General features: G+C 35.3%; 2 protein-coding genes across 9 annotated transcripts in view; both read left to right on the forward strand.

Annotated features, from left to right (window-relative positions):
* Positions 1-14,014, forward strand: part of LOC114944706 (tolloid-like protein 1) — a 73,508-nt gene extending 59,494 nt beyond the window's left edge. For 6 of the 8 annotated variants that reach the window (XM_085489942.1, XM_085489937.1, XM_085489941.1 and 3 more), the window contains one exon: positions 1,210-6,390. In XM_085489942.1, the coding sequence (XP_085346068.1) occupies positions 1,210-1,544 (335 nt within the window). In that variant the 3' untranslated portion in view covers positions 1,545-6,390. Of the gene's footprint in view, positions 1-1,209; positions 6,391-13,843 lie in introns of those variants that run through there. The other 2 variants (XR_014926455.1, XM_085489943.1) reach the window with 2 other exon arrangements.
* Positions 14,015-21,282: 7,268 nt separating this feature from the next.
* Positions 21,283-21,765, forward strand: LOC114934493 (uncharacterized). The gene has a single exon (XM_029307143.1). It carries the CDS (start codon positions 21,283-21,285, stop codon positions 21,763-21,765), a length of 483 nt encoding a protein of 160 aa, XP_029162976.1.
* The last annotated feature ends 1,328 nt before the right edge of the window (positions 21,766-23,093 follow it).

Below are 23,093 nucleotides of genomic sequence, written 5' to 3' on the forward strand. Positions count from 1 at the left end.
ACTGGTTTGAACACGTAAAAAATCGCATATTTGCGCAAAATTGAAAATAAAAAAAAAATAAAAAATTAATTTGAGCTAAAAACAACGACCGATTTCTTCATACTTTGACATCAGAAACAACTGTAAAAAATTTGAAAAAAATCAGAGTCTGACGTTCCCCGAGGTTTACTTGTCAGATTAAAAAGTAGCTCGGGACTTTTGGATTTAGTTTGTTGTCCTGCACCTGATGATGTGCTTTGTGTACCTTTTTTAATTACAGCCTATACATATATATTGTATATGTATATATATATATATATGTATATATATATATATATATATATATATATATATAAAACGTAAAAGTAGAAAAAAAAAAATATATATATATATATACTATATATACAATATAACGTACAAGTAGAAAAAAAGTTATATAAACGTAGGTCCGGAAATAAGTCGTTTCTGAGTTAAAGCCACTTTTACTTAATTTTTTAAAATTTTTACTTATTTCCAGACCTATGTTTATATAACTTTTTTTCTACTTTTTGGATTCCGAATCACCTCCCGAAGTATTGCGGGCGATTTTCTAGACACCCTGTATATATACAGGGTGTCCTCGGCCACCCGTACACCCCTTTTATCTCGAAAATAGAGCGTTTTAGAAAAAAATGGTTGAAGGGGTTAAAAAATGGCTCGAAGAGAGCTATAAGATGATGGCAATGATTTGACCTTAAATGGTCATTTGAAGGGCACGTGAAGGTCACGTGAAGGTCACGTGAAGGAGCTTTATAACTTGAAAAGTACTTCTCGAAAAAACATTTAATTTAATAGTGTTTTGGAAAGCTCTCGAGATAAGCTACAAAAACATCAAATAAAAAATGGGGGTTAACAATTGAAAAATTGACGGTGACTTTTACGTGACCTTCAAATGACCATTCAAGGTCAAATCATTACCACTTTCTTATAGCCCTCTTTAAGTCATTTTTTAACCCCTTCAACCATTTTTCTCTAAAACGCTTTGTTTCCGAGATAAAAAAGGTGTACGAGTGGTCGGGAACACCTTGTATATATATATAAAATATTGATTGTAAGATTATTATATAATTATTTCTATATTATATATACCCAGATAGTCACAATAATTATTATGACATCAAAATGATGTCATAATAATTACTGTGGCTATCTGGGTACGTATAATATACACATATATAACGGGAATTGCAGGCATTACGGCGATACCAGCAGACAATTACGCAATACCAATAGCTTATGCGATTGGCAGCATCCTAGTCGTCCTGATGCTTTGTTTGGTCTGCCACCGAAAACTACGACGACAATCACGTGGCATGCCAATCGACGAGCTGCCGCCGCAATGTGTAATTGACAATCGCCATTGCTATCATCATCATGGTCTGTTGCATGCAGATCATACGTTAACAAGTGATTTTAATCAGTATCAGTTGGAAGAACCAAGTCCACTGAACGAGAGCGACGATATGGAGGAACTTGAACAGGATGACCAGCAAGAGATCGAGACCAGCAGTCCCGACAGTGTATAACGTCGATTGCTACATTCTTCGCAAGTGTAATCTGTTGTACGCTACAAGAAAAACATTAGACAAACCACAGAGAACAAAAAATCAATGTGATGTATATTGTTATTTTACAACACAATTCTAATAACATTATATTGTAAATTTTTTACGTATGTGCGATTTGTATATACGCATATATGCATTATGTATATACGTATATACATATGTAGACATTCCTAAGCGACAACACAGTGAATATGCGGTTCTTAAATTAAGTTACTAAGGATGATTGAGATTTCTTACGCCGAAATATCGAATGCATGCGTTATAAATAATGCAAAAATCTGCCAGTTATTATCGTAATAGAACACCTTTTCGACCTTTTGCCATCAAAACATATTTCTAACGTTTTTTAAAAAGAAACATCGTAAAAGGACTATATGATATTTTGCTCATTGCGATATTGTAGCGCCTTTAGAATAATATGTTTTGCTTCGATGAATGAACCAACAAGTTGAACATCTATAGTTAAACCTCTACGTTGACCACTCTTCTACTAAATGCAAATCGAATTTTAAAGCCGTAAGACACGTAGAGATCAAAATCGAAAAAGTGATATCAATAATAACCTATTGAAAGTATTAGCTTCATTCTAGAACATTGGATTTTGCAATCATTTCGCATTTTTAATCCTACGGTTTTTTAATCTTCTTAATATAAATCGATCAAGTTATTTCATCATTATGATCGATATGATTAAAGTTTATGCACGTATGTTATAAAATTAATTTTTCTTTCGATGATTTATACATGTAATGGATTAGTTCTCATAATACTTATAAATTAATCATAAATTTATGTAAATACAAAATTAACTATTTAAAACTATTGAACATTATCATGCGAAAATTAGATTAATTCTTGATTGCAAGTTTTTTGTATGAAAAATAGCGAATTGTACAATAATTGCTCTCTAATTGCTCTCTGATTGCTGCTCAATTGACTAGTCGTATTTAAAATTTCATTGAGTATATAATCTTCGAATGATAATAACAACATCGCTGTAAACAATCACAATAAAATAATAATAACACAAATTAAATTAGTTACATACATAGTGGATGTAACAGTTTGCATACGATATGTATGCAGAGTGATTCAAAATCTGAACAGAGAAGTGATTGGTCATAAAAGAAACAGAAAAGTTTATATAAATATATAAATATGTCCTAAGACCAGGATTATTACAAAAGGCAGGATTATGGCAAAAGTATTACAGTATGAATTATAAAAAATAGTCAAATAATCAACTTTTTAATGGCTTTATTTTTAATTATTATCGACATGTTAATGAAACTTGACCATCTTTTGAAATAAAAGTCTTATATGTAATAGGTAAACAAAAATTATTAGCAGTTTATTAAGAGACATGAATTTTACTGATTTAGACAAATCATACATTGATTGGCAAATTTCGTAAATTAATTAACTGATTCAAACTAAAGCTAATTAACTGCGTGCAATATGATAACAGATTGGTTTAATTAGAATAGATTTAATCAGTAATTTGCAGCAAATTAACATCAAACTGTGTTCCTATTATAGATTTGCGATTTGTTAGCAGAACCTGCTAAGCAGATAACAGTTTGATAACAGAAACCGAGCAGAATCTGCTATTTTTAGTCATTTAAATAAAAATAACGTAGAGTGTTATTTATACAAATGTTTTTAATATTTGAATCACTCTTAATATAAACATTAATATATTATATATACATAAGTATAATAAAGTAGAATATATAATTAATAAGTATTTTGGGTAAGTGATTAGTTTATTGTAATTTTCTTCTTATAAATTAATATGTAATACAACAAATCCTTATATGTATATATCAATTATACATTATATAACAAACCAATTCGTAATTAAATAAATAACAAAATAATTAATAGAAATCATTTAATTTATAAAAAATTCAATTTTTTAAACTTTAGATATAATTTATCAAAATTAAATTCCTATTTTGTGTTTCAAATGGACAGATAATTTTTCATTCCTCGTGTCAATTTTAAACATTTTAGTATTCTGAGTCAGTTTAGTCTCCTATTTTTTAGGATCGTACTAGATATATAAAAAATTAATAGAAATTGTTATTTTACTTTTGAATTTAGTATGATGTTGCAGGTTTTATATTGATTATATTCCCAACAGAAATTTGAAGATGAAAAAATAAGTGTTAAATAAGTGAAAGAACTACTGAGTTAAATATTAAAAAATTGTTAATCCTAAAATGTTAAGAAATATAGATCTTGTTCGGTTTCTGCCAATCCACAATTATATTACACAAATTCTGATTGTTTTCTACCGCTAATTTGTTATCAATATTCTATTCTGTTCTATTCTGTTTCTGCTAGCATTCTGTTATTATCTGATAACAGATTTTGCATAAAATCTGTAATTTTCATAACAAGCTTTGCAAATCTGTTTTTGACAGAATTAACTATCTGAAATAGTCAATTTTTTATTTTATTTCACTATAAATTTTCATACACATTGAAAATCTTATAGATTTTCTTATATTTTATTACATATCGATATGTGATGCATTTTCTTATTATTATTTCAATTAATTAACTGTGAGTTAAAATTAATTAATTACACAAATAATTTTAAGTAAGTCGATAGCTAAAAATCTAAAGAATTAAGGTTCAAGTAATCTTGAAATATTGTCTTTAATCCAAAAATTGCATTTAAATGTTTTTTAACGATACAGTTGAAAATATGCAAATGTATCATTATACATAAAATAGGGAACCTTGTAAGTAAATATTTTTCAACAGAACAATGAATTTATTACATTGCTTAATGTAATTCTGATCATATTATTCTTCAAAAAAATGTAGTCTGAACAATTTGTTGTTAATAATTCTTATTTATACTATTAACTAAAGTTTTGCTAATATTTTTTGATTTATTACATGTAGATTTTCTATCATTGGTGTAAACTGTGAAAATTAGTGATCCTTCTATTAAAAGCAGTTTTATCTATGAGTAATAAGATTTTATAAAAATTTGTTTGTGTGCTTATTTAGATTATAGGAATTATGTCAGGTCAAAATTCTTCTTACTTATTCTTTTCTTTCTTGTTTTTCTTTGTTAATCTAAAAAAAGTTCTCTTCCATATTATTGTTTTTGATTTTCAATTTCTTCTAATTATATCTCTCTATCAATATATTTTTCAAGAAAACACTCGTCATGTAGTTTCTACATATATACATATGTATATAATTTTTTCTCTTTGTATTTCTTAAAAAAAAGTCATATGAAATGCATATGGATCAGATTGTTGAAATTCAAATCGTTGTTTAATGAGCAAATCAGATATTTATGGGTCAAGATTTAAGACGACTTTTACTTTTGGAAAATATAAATTTTTTCTAAAAAAACTAAATTTGTTAAAGAAAATTTAATTGTTTCTATTTATAATTTTTATTTTTAAAAAGTTATTATTTATTGTGATTAATTAATCTCGGAATACTTATAGCATATTATTTAATGAAGATTGTTGCAATATATATTCGATATTCCAAGATCACTCTAGAATAGAATAGAAGAAATATGATCATACACGCAAAATAATTTCTTATTAAAAAAAATTCTATTTTTAATAAATGATTTTATTTAGTTAGTAATTTATGTACATATATAATTTTACATAAAGATACTGTACTTAAATTAATTAATATTAATTTTCTTAATAGAAGTTAATTTTCTAACCTAATATTAATAACATTTATGCAATATATTGCTATTAATTATTGATAATAATGTTAATAAAAAATCGTTAACATGTTGATCATAATTATGCAGTAGGTAAAAATAAAGTAATTAAAAAAATTATAATTTTGATTTTTTAAACGTAAACTGCTTTATCTCATAACTCGGTATAATGCTCAATCTTAGAACATATATTTATACTTAAATTTTTTGTTCTTTTATAACTATCTCCTAAAATTATAATTTTTTTCAGTTTTAAATTTATACATATACACATGCAGAGAGAGAAAAGAAAGAAGGAAAAAAGTCTTTATAAAAATAAAAAAACATGGAAAAGAAGAAAAAAGAAAGAACGAAAGAAAAGAAGAAAATCAAGAGAAGGCAATGAGAAAAGGAACATAAAAAGAAAATAAACACATACTGATGATTTTAATAACTAAGATGCCAAGTATATGAAAAGCAACTGTCTATGCGATTATGTTACGACATGCTACTGTAATAATGTCACAAGTAACTTATTCGGAATTCTTACGTCAAATGTATTTTCTATTAAGATATCTCAGGAACTAAAGCCTTAATCAAAAAATCCAATGGCATTTTTCTTATATAATGTCGGTACTTATAGCTTTCAACGATTGAATAAGAATGGTGCAATCGAGAGATCTTGAAATATACATTCCACAAAAAGTAACACTTTTTTCGTTTTTTCTTTCTAGATTTCAGACTTCCATATACATGTGCACATAACTAAAATAAGTTTCCCTCGAAGTGCATTTGCAGCGTTCATGCATGTGATATGCTAAGATATGTATGTATGTATGTGTGATGTAGGTGAACGTTGACATGTATTATATATATTTGCTGTGTGGTAACAGCTATCATATATAACATATTCTAAATTAATTTATAAAAAAATATGACAAACACTTTGTCACTTCTATTATATAATATATTATAATATAATATATAACTAGATCTAATTGAAAGCTGCTAACTTTCGAATGTATCCCATTTTTATTGTACTTATATACATATATATATGTATGTACATAAGAAAAGCGCATGCGTGAAATAAAGTCATAATTTAAAGAATGTACTTTCAGTTAGTATAACTGTTTATACATATAGTAGTTATCAAATACGTAAAATTATAATTATCAAGTATATAAAAATATACATATACTTCGCCAATTCTTTTAATTATATGGCAATATTACATATAAATACAATTTTTTATTATTTTACATTAATATTTACATTAATATTAAATATTAATTAATATTAATAAATACTAATATTAAAATATTTAATAAAATGAATATGTCTAAAAAGAAATTGGATTTTTTAAATATTAAAATTTTAACTTTTGTTCGCAAAAGTAAAGAGAATTTGTGTCTATACAAATAATATAATAATATATATACTATATACATATATTTATTTTGTGTATATTATTATGCAATATAATTAAAAGATAACATTTTTTATTCGAATTACATTTTTAATTTCAAAATTTCTAAAATATTCATTCTATATATATATGTTTTTATTTCTCTGTTTAAATATTTCTTACAAAATATGTATTAATCAAGCAATAAAATGTATTGCATTGTAAAATTGCATAAACATAAACATAGATATTATTGCTACAGTATAGGAGTTATATTAGTTCTATAGCTGTAATTAAATGTGGATTTGTGATATTTATATCTACAATATAAATATTACAATTCTATCTTAATTTAAATGATGTATTTTAACAGACTAAATTAAATTAAGGATCAAGTTTAATATTTTTTAAATATTAATTGACGAAGTATTGAAGTATGTTTATGCTATATATAATATTTGTATTTATAATAAGCAGTATAATGTAAATATATGTTAATAATATATACATATTACAAAGTAGAATACTTTAAAGTGCACTCCATTTATACATATATATATAAATTGTAATACATATATTATAGTGCGAATTGTTGGTGTCTTGAGGAGTGTGAAATAATTAAAGCGATTTACGAAAAGATAATATATTTATATTAAAGAGAAATATACATTTGCACACACAACACACACATACACAGCGTAAATAGTCTTAATCACTTAGCAAATATTGTGAACGTGTAATTAAGCGACGAAAAGTAATCTACTGATATCAATCATATGGTAGATCTATGCAATTCATGTGTCTCAAGTCTATGATTATCTTGCAACAAGAAACGCAATACATATAATTCACAAATATTGACTGACTGCATTAATAACGACGAAAATACAAAAACTTACCAATAGTATAATAAGAACGATTTAAATTTTTATTAATTATTTAATTTAAATACAGATATACATAGATTGAAATTTATCTTTAGATAATGCTTTGGTGAACATATCTGCACATTGCTCCATAACTTGAATGTATTTTATTGATTTTACTTCTTCGACCTTTTTTTTAATAAAATAATATTTGATATTTACGTATTTAGTTCTTTTATGATATAGTATATTAGCTAACAAGTGCGGGGGATTGTAAATCGGCCGAGAGTGCGGAAGTTTGGCGCACGAGGCAAAGCCGAGTGTGACAATCCGCACTCTCGGCCGATTTATGACCTGCACATGTTGGCTACGATCTTTTGTGTGACCGCTACGTGGAAAGGGAGCCTTTTCTAAAATCCCATCATGTGCGTAAAGGGCAACTTTTCGCGCGCCGGTTGCACAAAGGATTTTTAAGGTTTCTTGGTATTCGCCGCGGCCATGTTAAATTGTGACGGCGAGAAAATACATGCTGACACAACTTCAGATGGTTTTAGTACGTGTTTAAAGTATTCCGAAAACTAATCTTTTCTCTTTATACTCAATCAACAGCTGGAAAATGACTATGACATGAGGCCTGATTAATACCCACCCAGGTAGAATATAAAACTCATAATGACATCATTATGACGTCACTTAAAAGTTATTTGGGAAAAATTATAATGATTTTATTTGATACATTTTTAACTATGTTTTAGTGATTTATTTATAATATACAATTAAAGTGAATTTAATGTTTACTCGTATGTTGTTAAAATAATCAATGTAATTTGTGAGGCCAACTTATCGAGCATAATATAAGGTGTAATATTAACTATAATTTATTCAGTTTATTACACAATGCATATACTCTAAACAAGAAAAAGAAAATTATAAAATTTATGTACAATAATAATTAAATACATAAATAAATTACTAAAATAAATAAAAAGTTCATAGAATAGGCGTTTCGACTGCACGCAGTCTTCATCATTATTACAATTTCCAAAAATTAAGACATAAATTAACTGTTATTCTATTTCGTTAATAACGGATCGAGTATTATAGTAATGGATAATTTTCGCGTGTCACTATGTGTCATGACTGGTATCTTATCCATGAATCCCTTGTGTTGAGATCGCTCTTATGACATAAAATGATTCCCCGTGAAGTTACGTCGTTTTTAAGCAAGAACTTGTTGAATGTCAGTATGCACTGTATATAGTTAACATCAATTAATAATTAGTCATATGAAAGATAATCTTACGTTATAAATCGGCTTACTTTTATGTTCTTCTTCACTGCAATCACGCTATTACAGAGGAAACGTTATAATTAACTGTATGTTAAGACATCTCACCTTCAACTATATCAAATCACAAAATGAGTACAAACGAAACGAAAAGCGGTACAAACGGGTACAAACGATATTGAATCGAACGGCGCCTTAAAAATTACGATATCTCAAAGTGGGGTGCTAGTGATTTTTCAACCCTTAATAACTTGCCTTAGGGGTACAAACGAAATCGAAAACGGTACAAACGAAGTACAATCGAATGCATACCTGAAAAATCCATTTACTTTAAGTCGAGTGCCAAGTTCACATAGGTAATTGAAAACTGCGTATAATGGACGTCTTACTCATGAATAATTGGAATATTGTTGCTTATAACGACGTTTTAATGTGTATTGAGGGTGTGTAAATGTGGATATGCGCGTGGATGTGTATACAGTATACAGCCCAGACAGCACACAATATTTATGATAAAGATACATAAATTAATTAATAAATATAAGTATATTAATGAATATATATTTTTCAAATATTATATAAATATTATGAAATGTTTTATAAAAAATCTTTATTTAACATATTATTAAAACATAGATTAAATATTTCATATAATTTTTATGGTATGTAAAAATAAATATTTATATTAATTATTTTATAAATATTTTTTAACTAAATTGTTAGTTCTTTCATTTACCGCTATGTGACGTATCTTTCTCGTATTTGATTTTCGTCGTGAGAATTATATAAGGTGGCAAAAACGGAAATTAATATAATTAAAAATGTCATAAAATTATTTCTATTTTTGAGCTACATTCTGCAACAGAATGTCTTTTAACAAATAAATTTACGTATATGTATATCAATGTGTACGTAAATTTGTTTGTTAAACTACTCTGTTGCCTAAGTATTATATATTCAGTATATATTATAATTTTATATTTTATTTTAAAATAAATGTCTAATAAGTAACTTATAAACGTTTTTAAACATTTTAACTTTTTATTGTTATGTGCTTGTGAGGCACAGAGTAATTACGGGATCGTTACCGAATGGGAACTGAGGAGTTCGGGACCGTCAAGGGAAAAGTTTACTCCCGTTTTGTAGTTTTATAATAGTTTTAATAAATAGTTAAAGATACAATCTTTTTAGGCTTACACGTTTTTGCGTTGATCACTCGTGTTTAGTTTTGTTGAAACAGTATTTTACACAGCGTGTCGTGTTTAAATTAACTGGACCCTTGAGTGTTACAATTGGATCCTTTTTATATCTGACAATTAGGTTATTAGGCGCAAGAGAAGGAGGTTATTGGAATGCTTTGCTTGCGCTTTCGATATTTCTTAATAATTTCGTTTACTCGGCTTTTGCTTACTTGGCGTTAGCCTCGTTTGTTTATTTCGCAAGCTTGCTTAACGTTTTTGCAAGTATGCGTCTTACTTAATTTTATAAATAATTATAATATATAAATATACCAGTTATAGCTTTTGGGATTATAACATCCCTCCTCCGTTGGAAAAGAAAACGGAGGCACGTAGTTTTCTTAATCTTAAAATATTACATATATGCGGTATTTACAATATTTTTTACTTAATTCTAATACCGCGTGCTTTAACTACGTTTTAGTATCGGTCTGAATTTAGATAGTGTGTTGGGTTTGTACATAGGTAATTGTTCTATCTTTTTGTTTTTTCGAATGATATAAATTATGATGGCTATTGCTACGGTTATGATTATTCCGTTTGTTGCTAGTGTTACATATGTTAAAGTTTCCTTGTCTATCACAATAAATTTGCTTGTTACATCATTATATTGTTATGGTCCGGAATCGGTAGTGCCACTATTTTTATAATGTCATACGTAGGCTTTGCTGTTAGTGGGAAACAGAGGATAGTAACAATTTTTTTTTCCTTATTATAATACGCGCTTAGAGATATATATTTTCCTATTTCCAACCAGTTCTTAGCGTAGATTGAGAATGGGAAATATGAACCTCGCGTTCGAAGAAGGTATTTAATTTTGTAAAAGTTTTTTGTGTCGTTTGATTATATTCCCTAACTTTTTATATGCGCTAATATTCTTTGTGTCGATGATTTTTTCTTCATGCTTATATAAATAGCTTGAGCTTATTTATGTGTATGCGTATAGTCTTCCCCTTTTTTTTTATTGTATAATTTACTTCGGAGTTCTTTTCTAGTATTATATATGGTCCGGTCTATAGCGATTCGAGTTTTTTCGATCGTCCTCGTCGTAACGTCTCGTCGTAGACCAGTACTTTGTCACCTACTCTAAACTGCTTTACTTTGGTTCCCTTGTCATATTGTTTTGCCTTACTTTTTTCATTTTTCTGGTGTTCTCTTGCCTGTTGGTTTGTAGCCCGTATTCTCTCTCATCTCTTGTGCATAATCATCGTAATTATATGTTGGTTTCGGAGATTTTGTCAGTGCTATCGGTAGTTCCGTCTGTTGTTCGTACATTAGTTCGAACGAGGTATATTCCGTTGCTGTGTGTGGTGTCGTATTATACGTAAATATTGCGAACGGTATCCATTCATCTCAGTTTGATTGTTAATACGTATAATGTCGTAGGTATTCGGCCAGCGTGCGATGCGATCTTTCTAAGGCGCCATTACTTTCAGGGTCGTACGCTGTTGTGTATTTTATTTATTTTTAACAGTTTACACGTATTTTTAAACATTTTGCTAAGGAAATTTGTATCCTGATCTGTTAAAATTTTTTCGGGTATTCCATGCTTAAGAATGATTTTTGTAACGAATTCTTTACTGACCGTACTTGCCTCTTGGTTTGGGATTGGTATGGCTTCGCTAAATTTTGTTAGATTGTTCTGGAACGTTAGTAGATATTTGTTTCCTTGTGTAGTTGCTGTTAGCGGTCCGACTATATCTAAGGCACATTTTTTGAAAGACATACTAGGCGTGTCTGTAATTATTAATGTCATTTTGACTTTCTTAGACAATTTATTCTTCTGATGACATGATTCGCATTTAGCTAAGTAGTTTTCCAGTTTGAGTCTTCATCGGATCAGTCTTGACCCGGGGTCATTGACATTAAATAATTATATTAAGGGGTTAGACCACTGTGAAATTTTCCAAAGCTACGATTTTTTTTATTGGCTTACAAAATTTATTGAACCCTCTAGAATAAGGGACAAAAGGTCTCATATCCGCCCGAAGTCGTTTTCATTGAAATTTCGAGCTATTACTCAAGCGCTCCGAAACGCGTATCTGCGATAAATCGTTACCTGCTCGGCGTGTTCAGCATAATGAGATCGGCTCTTGAAGAAGATTTTTATGAAGAGAAAGGTCCCCTTTATGAGGCAGGAATGGCAGATTAAGGGTAAGAAGCTTAAATACATTTTTTCACTGAGAGAAACAACTAGTACCAAAACTTTAAACGCGTTTTCTCAAAACTATGTTTTTCAAAACGGTTGTAACGGCGCAGCCGTTACTAACGCCTCGCGGGCCGATCAGCCGCCCGCCACGTGAGGCTTTGGCGCCTAAAGGCGCCCCTAATCGTTCCACACGGGCCGCCCCCACCCCGGGGGCGCCCCACCGCGATCCCGGCGCGGTACCCCCGCCACGGACTCGACGCGGAGTAGGGGACCGCCGGACGGGTATATAAGCCGGCTCGGCGGACGAGCCGGCACCAGTCCCGTTCCAAATCTCCCAGACCAGGCAACGGGCTTCTCGTTGTGAAAGTGCCGGGTTTCTCGGTCGCTGGTTCCTACCGTTAGTATCGGGCAACGGGTTTCTCGTTGTAACACCGGGTTTCCCGGTTTCCGGTCTCCTCCTGTAATACGCCGGGCGACGGGCTTCTCGTCGTTACACTGGGTTTCCCAGTTTCCGGTCCATCCTGCTATCCGCCGGGCGACGGGTTTCTCGTCGTTACACTGGGTTTCCCGGTTTCCGGTTCATCCTGCTAACATCCGGGCGACGGGCTTCTCGTCGTTATACTGGGTTTCCCGGTTTCCGGACATCATTATAAGGCTATATGCCGCCGTACGTTGGCTTCACAGCTCCCCGTTTTGAATAAAGGCGTTACGCCCCGTACCTAGTATCTCCAGCATCGTATACCGGGTAAATTGTAAGTCCCGTCAGGACACCGCTATAGGCTATGCGCCTCCACCTGTTGTATCTCCAGTATCGTATACCGGGTAAATTGTAAAGTCCCATCAGGACACCGCTATAGGCTATGCGCCTCCACCTGTTGTATCTCCAGTATCGTATACCGGGTAACTTGTAAGTCCCATCTGGACACCGTTATAGGCTATACGCCTCCGAGCTTGTAAATACACCGGACGCTCCGTTCGATCCTCACGCTTTGTACATATACCGGGTAGCTCTTAAGTTCTTTGTTCAGGCTTTACGCCACCGGACGCTCCGTTCGATCCTCCCGCTTTGTACATATACCGGGTAGCTCTTAAGTTCTTTGTTCAGGCTTCACGCCACCGGACGCTCCGTGCGATCACCGTTCACTACGTATCCCAGCGATCCGCTAAACCCGTAGGATGACCTGTAGCCTGCTGTTAAACATTCTTTTCGTTGTTCTTTTTATTTGAATAAACCCACTGTTTTTATATAAGGAATAAGCGAGTCTGAATTTCCCCCTTCCTCCCGAATCCTGGAACCGGCGAGCCGATCCGCGGCGTCGGGAAAGGTGAACCGTTACACGGTGTACACGATATCTCGAGATATAATTAACGAATCGACTTGAAATTTGGTACACTTATTCTAAGGACTAGTGTCTTTCGGTTGACGGACGATTTTGTCAATATTATATTTTGTTCAATAAGTATTAATAATAATATGTAATTTGGGCTTAAAAATTGCAGTCAAAATTCAGAAATTTTTTTTTCGTCGCCACAAATAAAACAAAAATAAAATGCTCCGTCAACCGAAAGCCAATACAATATAGATAACGAGCATATTTTTTATTTTTGTTTCAGACGACTGGTTTTCGCGAAATCATGTACACCGTCCGACGATGCGTGAAAACCATAGGTATACGCGAAGCGGCTTTACTCGACGAATTTTATATATTTTTGGACAACAAAATTTTGACACGTTCTTCAATGTGTATAAAAGATAATAACAAAAAATTACTGGTGTTTCATAAATATTTTGTTAGAAATTAATTCCTGAAAATTACCCTGAAAAAACGCCTGTCACAGTGGTCTAACCCCTTAATGGTTTATAGTCGGTTATAATTTTAAATTTTGTACCATATACGTATGGCCTGAAATATTTTACTATCGCAAGTAACTTTTTTGGTTGTATTATAATTTCATTCGGCTCGCGATAAAACTTTGCTGGCGTAAGCAATTGGTCGGTCATTGCCTACCTTTTCTTGTGACAATACTGCTCCGATTGCATAGTCGAAAGCATCGATGGTTACTATGAATTCTTGTGTGAAATCCGGGTATTACAATATTGGTGCAGTCATTAATTTTTCTTTTAGCGTTTCAAAGGCATTTTGCTGATCCGTCGACCATTCAAAATTTTCCGCTTTTTTCATGAGTTTTGTTAGTGGTTTGGCTATCTTCGAAAAATCTTCTATAAATTTCCTATAGTATCTTGCGAGACCTATGAAAGACTGTATATCTTTTACCTTTTGTGGCCTTGGAAATTCCTTTATCGCTGTTAGCTTCGATGGGTCTGGAGATATTCCGTTTTCTAAGATTATGTGACCCAGATAAATTACTTCTTTGCGCAAGAATTCGCATTTGTCCTTGCATCCCTATGAGTATGGAGTTTATTAATCGCTGGAAGATTGCTGGCGCATTCTTTAATTTAAACGGCATTCGATTGAATTCGTAATGTCCGTAGGGCGTTGAGAAGACAGTTTTGTTTTTATCTCGCTCATTTATCGGAATTTGATGGTAGCCCGACGCCAAGTCCAGGGTTGTGAAATATTTTGCGTTCCTTAATTGATCCAGTATATCTGTGATATTAGGGATAGGGAAAGAATCGCCTATGATTAAGTCATTTAATCTCCAAAAGTCTACTACGACTCGTAGCTTAGGTTTTTCGGATGCATCGGCCTTCTTAGGTACCACTAGCAGGGGTGCGTTCCATTGTCTCGTACTCGGTGTAATTATCCCGGTTTTTAACATTTCGACGATTTGTCGGTTTACTTCATTTTTATGTTTTTCCGATAAGCGATAGGGTCTCAAATTTACCGGCGCGGCATCGGCGCGCGTGTTTATGTTATGCTCGATAGCGTCCGTGCATGTCAATGTTTCTCCTTCTAAATGGAATGTATCGTTATATTCCTCGCAGATGCGCAAAAGTGCTTGTCTTTCCTCCGAGTTTAAATGATCGGTTCGTAATAGCTGCCAGACGCGGTCTTTTCGTGGTGTCTTGAGTTTAGTTGGTTACTCTGCTTTTACCATGTTTATCTCGGCTGAAATGTTATGTTCGACTTCTTCAAGTATTACGGTCGGTGTTGATATTTTGATTTCTTTGTCCGTTGTATTTATTACGCTAACGGGACACGTAAAATTCGTTGGCTGTACTAATCCGTTGCCGATGTATATCCCAGGGGCAGTTTCTTCCACTTGAACTATGCCTATTTGATTTGTATTAGTTATAACTTGGATAATTGTTTCGCAACGCGGTTTTAATGCTATCCGATCGGGGAGTCGCAATGGTAATGCGTTTTCTCTTATTTTTAGTTGTGCCTTTTGAAATCGCAAATGGCGGAGTGTTCTTGTAGGAAGTCAAACCCTATAATGCCGTCATTTTTGATCGGCATATTCTTACTACATAAAAAGAATGTTTTATTTGGTGATCGCCTATTTTGATTGTGGCGTACATTTCCCCCTCTATTTTATGTCCGGTTACTTCGGTGAGCGTAATTTTATTTTCGTAGATTAACGTATCGTCTTTTAATTCTTTTAATTTTATTAGCGATATGGTCGCGCTTGAATTGCACATCATGTTTATCTTTTCGTTTTGTATTTCGCGTATGGGTAGAATTACTACCGGTAATTTTAGCTGATTTGGCGTATTTTCTATATGTGCGACGCGATATTCTAATGCCTTGGTCGGCGATTTTGTTCTGTCGTCTCCGTTACTAGCGAACTCGGTATTTCCTTTTTGCTCGTTCGTATTGTCGGCGCGCGGTTTTCCCCTTTGTTTGCCTTCTCCCAGGATCTTTGGTTGTCTGTGTATTTTCCAACATTCGTTAATGCTGTGTTCAGACCTCTCACATTAATGGCAGTACTTAGCTAGTGCGTTTACTCACGAAGGCCTTTCGGATCTCGGGAGCGCGTGTTGATTGTTACTGCGGCAGTCGCATTCGTAATGTCCGTGCTTTCCACATTTAAAACATTATATGCACGGAGTGTGGACCCTTTTCGAGTATTTTGTTTCGGTTTTTTCTTTGTCTTGGGTCCGCGATTCGAGTGATAAGAGTGTTTCTTCTTCGCTCGCGCCGAGTATCGTCTCTTGCAAGGTCGTGTATCGTTGTGCTCTAACGATCATTTTGAGGTCTTGGCGTAATTCGGTTTAGAAATTATTTAAAGCTTTTTATTAATGATTTTATTAATGATATTAGATGGCGCGTCTGAACGTGAGGTCGTAGTCTTCTCCCTCAACCACTCAACCATTGAATTGTATAGTTTCACAGCTAGTAAATCGACGCGTTGTCCGAAATCATGCGCGTTTTCCCCAGGTTTTTGTTTCAACGAATTGAATTCTACTTGTAAATTTGCAGTACTCTGCCGTGTTTGATAACACGGCTCTAATTGCTGTTTGAGTTCCTCGTAGGTGTGGATGTCATGCGTCTCAAAATCTTGCATAGCTTTTCCGTCGAATTTTGTACATAATATTACTTGTACTAATGATTCTTCGTCCGCAGGGTCTATGTTTTGTACGGCGTATGAGCAAGTGCTCAGGAATTTTTTGAGTATTTCCAGTGACGATTCGTCGAATTCAGGGATCATTATGTGGGCGTCTTTCAATGTTATATAGCGTGAAGACATGCTACGTCGCTTTCTAATGTCATTTTCGGATCTTCCGTACGTGTACATGACGTTAGAGTCGTCATTGCGTGTACTGCGGCGATCCGTGCGTTGGATACGTGTGATCGGTTTCAGTCTTGCGCGTGACTTACTTCTCTATTTGTGGGGCACGCGTTTATTTCGTGACGTAGGTGGACTAATTCGTATCGCATTTCGCGGTTCGCTCGTATGAGCTCAATAAGTAGGTCGTTTTGTGGACTGAAAGCTGGATGTCCAGCGTCAGCATTATGCCCGGCGGCAATATTATTCAGAATTGATCATACTCTGCTGATGTCTCGGTCCAGTCCTTCGGCAGAGATCTCTTGCGGGGGCGCATTTAGCCTCATTTCGTTCTCACGGCAAATACCTATGACGCTACCGTCTACGGATACAGGGGAATAATTTCTCCTTACTGAAACTCTGTTGTCAGGTATGCAGTTCGCAGGTTGTTCTTCCTCGTCTATGTCGCTGGCGTTAGGTGGTCGCACGTATTCCGCGATGTCTTCGGTATCGGGATTAGGATAGTACGCGCTTAAGTTTCAGCGTGTTATTACGAATATTCCGGTTTTCTGGTTCAGCTATCAATGCGGGGTCTACGGGACACGATTGAGTCGGAGAGCAATTAGCTCTGCTCCAGAACTGAGGTCTAAACGTTACGCGTTTTCTGAGTCGCGCCGACATCGGGTAGTCTCGCTTAAAATATTTTCTATGCTCGCAGGGTAATTTCCCTATTATTGTACAAAATTGTATTACGCACTTACAATAGTATTACGGCTCGCATTTTTGCTGTACTTGGCTTTAGCGGCTAGTGCGGGGGTTCCAGGTTCCTTTGATGCTGTGACGATCTGCAGCTTGGCAGCGATGTTTCGTCCCTTGCAGTCTCACTGTGCCGTCTCGTCCGTCTTGCGGCGATGACTTTACACTTGACACGTTCCTTTTTTCACTGTTTTCTTTTTTCATTGACTGACAGTTGATTGACAGTTTTCGCGATTGGTTTTGTCAACTATTTTTGATTTGGAAAGTATCTTGTCACGCCTTTTTATAATACGATCTTTCGGTGATCCCACCGCTGCCACCAATTTATGTTGCATGTGAGGCACAGAGTAGTTACGGGATCGTTACCGAATGGGAACTGAGGAGTTCGGGACCGTCAAAGGGAAAGTTTACTCCCGTTTTGTAGTTTTATAATAGTTTTAATAAATAGTTAATGATACAATCTTTTTAGGCTTACACGTTTTTGCGTTGATCACTCGTGTTCAGTTTTGTTAAAACAGTACTTTACACAGCGTGTCGTGTTTAAATTAACTGGACCCTTGAGTGTTACAATCGGATTCTTTTTATATCTGACAATTAGGTTATTAGACGCAAGAGAAGGAGGTTATTGGAACTCTACACTTGCGCTTTCGATATTTCTTAATAATTTCATTTACTCGGCTTTTGCTTACTTGGCGTTAGCCTCGTTTGTTTATTTCGCAAGCTTGTGCGTTTAGCGTTTTTGCAAGTATGCGTCTTACTTAATTTTATAAATAATTATAATATATAAATATACTAGTTATAGCTTTTTGGGCTGTAACATTATAAATGGCTAATAAAGTTTGAAGAACGCAAAAAAATCTAATCGACAGAATTTTACATTAGATTATATCAACCGATCATTTCGATTAAAAAATTGTTGATTATGTCTTTATAATTCATAATTTCTTACTGAGTATTTAAAGAAAATATAAATTTTAAGAAATTGTATCATAATGATTTAATAAATATATTTATATTTACCATAATACGACAATCATGTGGCGTGCCAATCGACGAGCTGCCGCCGCAATGTGTAATTGACAATCGCCATTGCTATCATCATCATGGTCTGTTGCATGCAGATCATACGTTAACAAGTGATTTTAATCAGTATCAGTTGGAAAAACCAAGTCCATTGAACGAGAGCGACAATATGAAGGAACTTGAACAAGATGACTAGCAAGAGATCGAGAGCAGCAGTCCCGACAGTGTATAACGTCGATTGCTACATTCTTCGCAAGTGTAATCTGTTGTACGCTGCAAAACAAAACAATTAGACAAACTATGGAGAACATTCGTCTGCCAAATTTGAGTGGAAGAATCCGTGTTGGATTCTGCTGAGCCCCGTTCCGATTCACGACTACATTTATTCACTGTGTGCGTTGTGACACGCAAACAATTAAGGCACAGATCCCGACGCCGTATCTTGGCGATTCGTCGATCGACGGAAATCGACGAACTCCTTGCATGCATAAATAGCTCACCGGCGCAATAATTACATCTGCCGCGAATCATTGCCACACATGCCGTCGAACGCTTATTGTTGATGTGACGTTGCGAACGCATATCCATTCGACCGGACGTATTTCCAATTCCCTTCTCTACTGATTCTAATATTTGGCCGTGGTGCGTAATAAACTCTAAGAATTGTTTTAAGGTGAGTAATTCAGAGTCCTTGAGTGAGGCGTGTCATTCGCGAGACGTGACGGGATCTAGTTTCGAACTAGTTTCGGAAAGCACCGGAACAGGTCGCGTCAAATGCCGAATCCGAGCGCACATCGCGTAAAAAGAATCCTCGAAAGTGGCTCGGTCGGTCGCCTCCTGCTCGTCAATCGTTTCGATCCGCGACTGCAATTCGTCATACTCGCTCCAAATCGTATTCAATCGCACACGTCTCTCTTGCCGAATTAAATTTGCATTCTGTGGTAAATATGATGAGTGGTTTCCATTTTGTGATACATTTATGGCAATAATTCATAACAATGACACGTTAACGAACATTTAATATCTCAGAGTGTCCTTGACCGGCGAAGCGATAAATATTATCAGACCGTTGGAGATATCGGATCGAATTTACGGCTTGGAGCCTATTGAAAGAACGATATAACAACAAACATGTTGAGTCCGTTGGCGTTCGTCGACGTGTTCAGACGTGTTTCGTCTGAAAAATTTTTTTCCTTTTTGGTCCATTGTGGACCTAATTAAAACTTATGGCCGGCAAGGAAAAGCTAAGTCTGATTTATATAGACCACTAAATCGTGAAGAAGAAGAAGAAGAACAAACATGTTGTTCAGGCTTATATAAAGGCAATACTCGAACTTTCGGCAATGACTAAAGAAAATGCGAACGAGCTGCGGCGGATGTTAAATGGCATAGCAAGACACGTGAAAGCATTAAGTGCGCTAGATCACCCGGCTGATTCTTGGGACAATTTATTAATTCACAGTTTGAGTTCGAAACTAGATTCCGTCACGTCTCGCGAATGGCACGCCTCACTCAAGGACTCTGAATTACTCACCTTAAAACAATTCTTAGAGTTTATTGCGCACCACGGCCAAATATTAGAATCGGTAGAGAAGGGAATCAGAAATACGTCCGGTCGAATGGATATGCGTTCGCAACGTCACATCAACAACAAGCGTTCGACGGCATGTGTGACAATGATTCGCGGCAGATGTAATTATTGCGCCGGTGAGCTATTTATGCATGCAAGGAGTTCGTCGATTTCCGTCGATCGACGAATCGCCAAGATACGGCGTCGGGATCTGTGCCTTAATTGTTTGCGTGTCACAACGCACACAGTGAATAAATGTATGTTGGGCGGCTGCAAGACTTGCGGATTGAAGCACAACACGTTATTGCATTTACAACGTTCAAAGGTAGAGATAAAAAATACTGAAGGCGCTTCGGCGTCGACGCATCTGTCCGAAATGTCAGGCTGCACCGCCACGAGCATGCATGCGACTATGAATCGGGATGTTTGCGACGTTTTGTTGTCGACGGCAGTTATCCACGTTTTAGATAAAAAAGGGCTCGTCGGGCTTTACTCGACTCAAGTTCACAGGTCAGTTTCATATCGAGCGGCCTTCTCGAATTATTACAAGTAGAATCTCGCCCGGTGAATATCTCTGTCTCGGGAGTAAATGGAACATTGTCAGCATCGAATCGACTCGCCGGAATAAATATCCGCTCACGCGTGAATTCGTTCGCAACGCGCATGGAATGCGTGGTTGTGGATTGGATCACGGATAGGATTCCCGCAACTACTATCACGTGCCGAACGTTCAAATTGCGAACGGGTCTCGTGTTAGCAGACTCACGGTTTAACGTATTGGCAACTATCAATATGCTTATCAGAGCGGATTTATTTTGGAGACTCTTGTGCGTAAGTCAGATAGGGGCAACATTGGAACATCCAATTTTACAAAAAACATTGTTGGAGTGGATTATTGTGGGACTTGTTGGTGCCTCACAGCTGTTGAATCGAGCAAACGCATTACATGTTGCTGTAAACGAGACAGACTTGCATGAGAGTGAACAATTTTTGGCGAGTAGAGAAAATAACAAACAATAATAATGCATGTACGATGGAAGAACGGGCGTGTGAGACGCACTTCATGAAAAATGTGTCAGCCAATGAGCAAGGTAGATATATAGTCAGATTGCTGGTAAGGGAGGACGTGTTGTGTCAAATCGGCGATTTGAGGGACATAGCCTTGAAGTGTTTTCATAATTTAGAGAGACGCTTGCAACGTGAACCAGCCTTCAGGGTCTCGTATATAGAATTTTTACGTGAATATGAGAGATTAAGACACGTGCGGCAGACTTCTTCGCATGATTGTGAGGAGGAAGTCGCGATCTATTTACTGCACTATGGTGTTATAAAGGGTGAGGGTCGTGATGCCAAATTACGCGTGGTTTTCGACGCGTCGTGTAAGAGTAGCACAGGGATCTCCTTGAATGACGTGTTGATGATCAGGCCGACTATACAGCAAGATTTAGTCTCAATATTATTGCGTTTTCGCACGTTTGCATACGCGTTCACCGCAGACGTAGAAAAAATGTATTGACAGATATTGATCGATAACTTACGAAGCAGATTGCAGCGTATATTATGACGGAGTGATTTGAGCGCGCCGATTGATATATGAGCTGCTGACAGTAACGTACAGAACTAGCTCAGCGCTGTTCCTCGCGACAAGGTGCCTTCAGCATCTGGCGCGGGAGCACGCCGCGGAATACCCGTCGGAGCAAAATGCGCGCTTCAGGATTTTTACGTGGACGATTTGCTCACTGGAGCAGACACCAAAAACAGAATAAAACGCATTCGGGAAGAAGTGATTAAATCATTGAAGCTCGGTCACTTCGAACTGCTTAAATAGTCGTCCAATTGCACGGATTTAATACGGAAGGTCAATACAGGGACAAGGATTCTGAATAGACATACCGGAAATAAGATTCTCGGAATTATATGGGAACCGTCAGACGAATTTCGATTCGAGTATAATCAAAGATCATTGCGTGAGTCCATTACAAAATGAACAATATTATCGGAATCGATATAGCGGAAATCGCGAGTCTGTTTGATCCGTTAGGTTTATTAGACCCGAAAACCGTCGTGGCTAAAATAATTTTTCAGGACGTTTAACAGTACGGAGTCAATTGGGATAAATTGTTGTCAGAGCACATTCATGAAAGATGGCTAAGACTGAGGCATCAATTGCCGCTTTTAAACAAATTAAGAGTACCGCGGTAGGTAGGATTCGGGATTGACGCACAAAGCCTTCAAATACACGGGTTCTACGACGCTAGCGAGCGCGCTTACAGAACATGCGTTTATATGCGCTGAGAATCGGACTATGGTTGCTATCGAGTCGAATTATTAACAACTAAATCGCGAGTCGCACCGCTGAAAACGATCTCCATACCACGATTGGAATTGAGCGTCGCGTTGTTGTTAGCCAGATTGATCGAGAAAATCCAATCTTTGATCGACTTGTCGTCGGTAAGAGTGGTACTATGGTCGGACTCCATGGTGGCGCTACAATGGATGTCGTTGTGGGGTCAAGTCTATGTTTACTTGCTCTGACGTGGATGCCCACAATATCCGATAATCAGAGGGAAATGAATTTGAGCACTGTGAGAATTGTAATTAAAGATAACTTGTATTTAACGTCTGTACTTTACAATGGACGAGCCGTGAATAATCTTGTCTCTGATGCACGTCTTTTCTTGTGCGTTACTTGTCGTAACTACTCGCCTGACGACCTGGTCGGTCGGTAACGGAGTACGGTGTTGGTATCGGCATAGCCTACAATACTCCCCTCTAAGTGAAAACGCCATATAAATATAATACGCAACCTTTTCATGAGGGTAGATAAGAGTCGATGGTTACAAT

This window comes from Nylanderia fulva, unplaced genomic scaffold, assembly GCF_048542155.1.
Source record: "Nylanderia fulva isolate GAGA-0341 unplaced genomic scaffold, ASM4854215v1 Scaffold91, whole genome shotgun sequence".
NCBI classification, from domain to species: Eukaryota; Metazoa; Arthropoda; class Insecta; order Hymenoptera; family Formicidae; genus Nylanderia; species Nylanderia fulva.